The 6,000-nt window shown below is 47.3% G+C and overlaps 1 protein-coding gene across 10 annotated transcripts in view; it reads left to right on the top strand.

The window, feature by feature from the left end:
• Positions 1-3,303: 3,303 nt before the first annotated feature.
• The window catches only part of RALYL (RALY RNA binding protein like), a 499,528-nt gene continuing 496,831 nt past the window's right edge, over positions 3,304-6,000 (top strand). For 2 of the 10 annotated variants that reach the window (XM_033126901.1, XM_033126902.1), the window contains exons 1-2: positions 3,380-3,516; positions 4,277-4,365. Coding sequence is in view for 3 of the 10 variants with exons in the window: in XM_033126899.1 (XP_032982790.1) it covers positions 5,108-5,126 (19 nt within the window). In the remaining 7 variants the exon portion in view is untranslated. Of the gene's footprint in view, positions 4,421-4,689; positions 4,912-4,938; positions 5,127-6,000 lie in introns of those variants that run through there. The other 8 variants (XM_033126903.1, XM_033126911.1, XM_033126900.1 and 5 more) reach the window with 8 other exon arrangements.

Here is a 6,000-nt window from a genome sequence, read left to right as displayed (position 1 = left end):
AAATTACACAGAACTTTTGATAGTTCTTCCTTCCTTATTTTACTCAGGCCATATTATAGTGTTACTATGTATTTTCATATCTTCTCATCATTTTCTTTGATCATTTGTACAAATTATCTGATGAGTTTTGGTATTTGCAATTCCTCCAATAGAAATATTGGGAAAAGTAAAGGAAACCCATCAAACTAAAAAGAGAATTATAAGTAAAGTATGTTTATAGGTAGGGATAGGACATATAATGAAAAAATAACCAAAAGTTTAAATGACTAAATTTGAAAAAATAACAAGCAAAACAAGAGAAAAATCATCTGAGGGCACTGGATGTAAAAGTGTACATTGAAACCGTGATATCGCAACACATGATTTCTATGTATATATTCATATGCAAAAACTACATGCACCTATAATTCATGTACCTTCAATGTTTTCTAATGGGAAGACATTGGGATCCTGGAGCATAGATTTCAAAGCAGACTTTTCTTCAATCATTATTTATCTCATCTTAAATTCAGTATAGTTCTCAATCATGAATTCTCCATGGTTTACTTCAGAATGTACATCAAAAGGAGTTGACAATTGCAACTTGGCTTTACAGATTCCTATGCGTAACTTCTGAGGCTATGGCCAGGATGCATGTGATCACATCTCTTGTGCAGATTTTGGTAAAGAAAAACGTTAACCCCTCCATCTGTGCTTTTGAAGGTTTATTTCCTTCTGCTTGTGTTTTATGGAATCAAAAATGTGAGTGAAAATATGTGTACTACTACTGTTATTTGTGGTGAATAATCTAGCCAAAGCAATTCCCACAAATTTACTGTAGATCTACTTACTTCATATAGATTATTGTGCATTTATTAATGGGCATCAGTAGCAGTAGTATTGGAAAATACTAGAATCTTGCGATATTTTATTCCAACTATAAAGCCAGAGAAATTTTGGATCCAATCCCACCTCTAATATGTACTAATGATGGAATCCTTGGCACATTACTTAAGTTCTCTGACTTTATTTTCCTAATCTGTAAAATGAGTATCACACAATGTGACAGAGCAGTTACAAGTAGGAACAGAGAGGCGAACGGTGAGGCACTCCTTAGCACATACGAGTTCCCGTTCCCTAACTCAGTTTATTCTTGATTTCAATGCGGTGGTGCAACCTGAAAGATGAAAATGGCGCATTGGAAAAAAAATAAACAGAGCATTTTGAGCACTGTACTGTGATTATGTAAGTAGATGGGGAAAGTGCAGGGAGGGGGGTGCCTTGCTCTTTCTTCCACAGAACTGCATTTAACATAAAGGGGAGTCACTTTATTGAATAATAAAAGACTGACAATCACTGAGACTGGCTGACAGCCACTGCTGCAGTGCAATGACAAACAGCTTGTTTTTCCAAGTTCGTCTTGGATAACTCTAAAACCCGGGCCTTGCCCAGCCCTCCTGAAAGGTTCAAAACTGATTGTTAAAGGGGTGATTCTCACCTTTGACTACTGCTGTGACAGAAGTGATGGAAAACATGTACTAACAGAGTATTTTCTTCTTAAATGATTAGAATCGGATATTGTTTGACATGGAAAGAAAAATTTGGAAAATTTAGTAAACTAAGGTTTAACGGTAGACAAAATTAACTCATGACTCAGAAAAGACCGTATTTGAAGAGCTCTTATAGCAAAACAATAAAACAAACAAAAAACCAGCGTGTTTTACAGTGACAAGCACATTTGATCACTGTATCATCCAGCTTAAAATCCTGTGATTTCTGAGTTCTATTCAGCATGGCTTCAGAGTTACCAAATCCACTTGGATGCATTCATCTTTGTAATCACTATTTCTCATCAGCAGTCCTCATGCCAAAGTATGTATAATAAATATTTAAGGATATTTCTACAGTTACTTTAAATCTCTTATTTAAATTGTGGATTACTACTTTGTTTGGTGAATGAATGCCGACCAGAATGTTTGAGAAACCGATTTGCTGTTGAAGCTCTCTCTAGTGGACGTGTACTTCATATTCAGAACCGTCCAGGTTAGGTCATCTCTGGGAGGCATTTTATCTTAAATGTCAACTAGAAACCTGCAGATAAAGATCAGGGGCGGCAATCTGGGAACTGCAGGGCTGTGCTAATCGCTCCTGCTCAAACACAGAGATGCCCGTGAATTCCACACAACCCAGAGGGAAGCAGCACAGGGAAATGGCCCCGATGTTGGTACTGCACAAAAATGAAGAGAGAGAGAGAGAGATGTGTTCCAGCGCCCAGAAAGCTGATGCTTGGACAAGCAGCAGTAGAAAGATCCCAAGGCATCCAGCGATTGGCTGATAGAATCTTTGTTCAGGCGCACGCATCCTCAGGCAGATGCCAGGTGGAGAATTCCCTGGGGCCCAGCGTCCAGCACGCGCGGCCAGCCACCTGGGCTGCGCGCCTCTCTCCGGGTGCACGTCTCCCCCTCGCGATCGCCGCGCGCTCGCTCCCCGCCGGAGGGACTCACAGCGGGCCCACTTGTTTCCCGGCCCCTGTTCTTCTACTTCCAGCCCCAGCCCACAACTTGAGCAGGAGTCAGGCAGGAGCCGCTGCCATGGAGCTTTCCAGACCAGCCTGGAAGCCGGCGCGCGCGCGCCCGCAGCCCAAACAAACAATGCCTGGCCCACGAAGGAATGCATTCGCGCCCCACGCGCCCGCCCACGGCTGTGCAGCCCTCCGAGAGGGACCTGGGACGCGGGTCCTGCAGGAGAGGCTGTTGCGTCTCTCCCCGGACCGACGTTCCTCTCCGCGGGCGGCAAACGCGACGCCGTGCGTTCTCACGGTGACCCACACTGCCGGTGGCCCGGCCCGCGACAACGCCCCCAGTGTCGCGCCGATCCCGGCTCCCCGAGCTTCGCGAGGGGGAGCGCAGATCTAAGGGGAGGGCGAGGCAGCTTGGGAGGGAAGACGGGAGAGCGGGTGGGAGGAACAGTGAAACTTCGGGAGAGCCGGGGACGGGCCTCTGCTAAGGTAACTACCTTGCGATGGGAAACAGGTGCACGCGCGAGGAAGTGGCAGCCACCACAAGTTCGCGGGGAGCAGCAAGTTGTGCCCGCCCCTCGGGCGCGTGGGCAGCACCCCCGCGCCGCGCCGCGCGGCCATCGCGCTCCCCGGCCAGGCGGCGGCAGCAGCGGCCGCAGTGACCGCGGCACAGGCGGCGGCGGCGGCGCCTCCGGCGGCCCGAACCGCTCCCCTCGCGGCGCAGCCCACCCCGCGCCCGCCCGCCCGCGCGCGCGCGTGTGCGCCCTGCCGGGGAGCGCGCGCGCGCTCGGCCCCGCGCGGGGCCCCTGCTCGTCTGCGCGCAGCGGCCAGCCGGCCTCGCGGGCGGAGCGGCTCCGTGGGCGCCCCCGGCAGCCTGTCCTCCCGGCCTGAGAGGCTTCTGTCACGTGTCAGTGCCCGAGGCCGAGACCGAGAGAAAAACGCGCTCCATTCCTTCTTCCACCGCCATACTGTATTTTATACCAAATCTCATTTTTATTCCAACATTTTACTCCCGCTCGGTGAGTACCTTCTCAGTGGCATTCTTGTCCTATTCTTTTTTTTTGTCCTTTTTTTTGTTTTTGTTTTTGTTTTTTTTCTTCTTCTTTTTTTTTTCCACTTCTTTGATTATTGTTTGTATTTGGGAAAGCTGGAGGAGCATGGTTTTGAGCCATTTCCTGAATCCAAGTTTTTCTAGCATGCGATGGTTCTGTAGACGAGGCGCTGTGTCCGGGAGTCCGTGGCGACCGTGCCCGCGGGAGCGACTCCCACCGAAATATGCAACTGGTTTTATGGAAAAAGCGATGTGAAGTATGGTGCCTATTTTTTTCCTTTGTAAAATATAAAAAGCATGTTTCTAACTCCTTTTTGTTTTTGGCATACTCTTTTTCTGATAAGATTTTTGGATAGGTGGGATTTTACGCAGTGTTTACAAGTTTGTGGTTTTGCGATACTGGTACAAACCACTGAGCAAAGACATTTATTTTCTAATTTTTTGGTGCCCTTTTTGGAGCCGGTGAGAACAAATTCGTTTTTCTCCCTCCTGTTTTTTGATACCCATTGATAACATGAAACTTTTCTTGCAGCTGGTTACTGGGATTATTTTTAAGCAAAACACTTTTTTCTCCTTTAAATTAACGATGACTTTTGCACATTTGACTTTTTAAAAAAAGAAACCGAGATAATTTTACGATAGATATCCTGATATCTATATCTATATTATCCCTTCTTCTTCCCCTTCCCTCCCCGTAAATCAATTTTCAAATGTGATGGCAATGGAAGGTTTTTCTGGAAAAAAAAAAATGAAGTGCGGTTTGGTTTCCTTGTCAACGGAGGATGAAGTGAACAGCTGAGCAGCTTGCAGAGAGCAGGTACTTGGTCCCCTTGGAGGCGTTTCCCGGGTTTGCAATGGCAACGCCGGCCCTGGTGAGGAAGTGTGTGTGTGCTGCGTGTGTGTGTGTGTGTGTGTGTGTGTGTGTGTGTGTGTGTGTGCGCTCGCGCCCGCGGTGGGGACAGCCGTGCCGGGCGCTGGGGAAAGTCCCCTGCTTCCGATCGTTTCTGAATGTGCGCAAAATACAGCCCCGCCTTGGCGGCGCCCAGGTCGGGTCGGCGGCGGGCGGCGTCTGCGCCGCGGGCGGGCGGTGGCCGGGGACGCGGCACCCGCGGGCCCTGTAAGTTCTCCGAGGGCCACTTGCAGAGCCTGAGGGGCGAGGGCCGAGGACGCCGCGCGGGCCGGTGGGGCGGCCCCTCGCAGCGCCGGGGACATGGGGAGCAGCGGCAGGGCAGCGTCTTCCCCGGGCGCTGGCCGCTGGCTCAGGGGCCGGGAGCTGGAGACCTTTTCCAGATCGCTGAGGATGGCACCAGCCCCCGCACCCTCAACTCTGGTCTCCTTGGCTGTGCCCGGAGTAAACAACGCAGTAGGTCTTTCCCAGCCTGGGAGCTCCTTCGAAGGGTTTTGCTGTCTTAGTGGCGCTGTTTTTGGATCTTTTCTTTCCTTGGCGTGTTGCTTGGTTTTAAGGGCTTGCTGACATCTTCCAGGGAATGGGGGAATAGTTACTCTCTACGATGGGCACCTGGATATCATGTTGAGGACGAAACCGTTAGTTTCCGTTAATGAGACTACAGCCCAAAGGTACAAAATAGCTTTTTACTTGAGTTTTAAAGGGATAGCGTTTTCCCTCTTTTTAACCACCTGATAGTGGTTCCAAAGGTTTTCACCCTGACAACTGGGCTCAGGGATTGGTGATGGTGGTGATTTTGTGTGCTGGTAACAGTACAGTACAGTGTTGCATGTTTTCTATGGAGTTTGTGATATTTTATGATTGTCCTGTTACATGTTTCCAGTACAGTCTACCACTACTTTTTTGGAGATGAACCGGTTGGTAATAAAAAAGCCTTTTCTGAACTGAACATAGTGACAGAATCTGCTGGAAAACTTGCTGCCCAAACATTTCTTGTCATACTACAAATCTTAAAATCTGAAGGGTAACTATTGTTTAAATTATTTGATTTTGAAGCTTTGATTTTCTTTCTTTCCCTTAAATGGAAAGTCCAGCCTTAAATTTATCATGCATACATAATTTGGAGTCTGTTAAAACTCCAACAGTTTTAACAAAGCAAATGAATACAAAGCAAATGAAATAACTTTTTACTTCTCAGATTAAGTTTTCTTCTAGGTTACCCATAGACATAAAAACGAATTCCAGCACACAGAGGGCCCATAACACACAGGTTAATAACACACTGTGGCGTTTTCAAGCCTGTAACCTCAGTCTAGAATGCACTTTATGCCTGTATTTCTTTACTCTTTGTGTTAATAGAGATAGGAGTGCAAATGACTGTTTATCTGTAGATTAAATTTTATTGTAACATCTAGAAAGCTATGTGCATTTTTTTATTCATGGTGTGCTTTCTCATCAGAGGTCTTTGGAAGTTGCAATGGGAGTTATTTTTGTAGTCAGGGTGGCTTTTCTCTGTTTAGAGGTTCCTGTTGCATTTACGTAAGG

The sequence above is a fragment of the Rhinolophus ferrumequinum genome, chromosome 14 (genome assembly GCF_004115265.2).
Source record: "Rhinolophus ferrumequinum isolate MPI-CBG mRhiFer1 chromosome 14, mRhiFer1_v1.p, whole genome shotgun sequence".
Classification (NCBI taxonomy): Eukaryota; Metazoa; Chordata; class Mammalia; order Chiroptera; family Rhinolophidae; genus Rhinolophus; species Rhinolophus ferrumequinum.
This window is presented reverse-complemented; position numbering and strand designations above follow the sequence as displayed.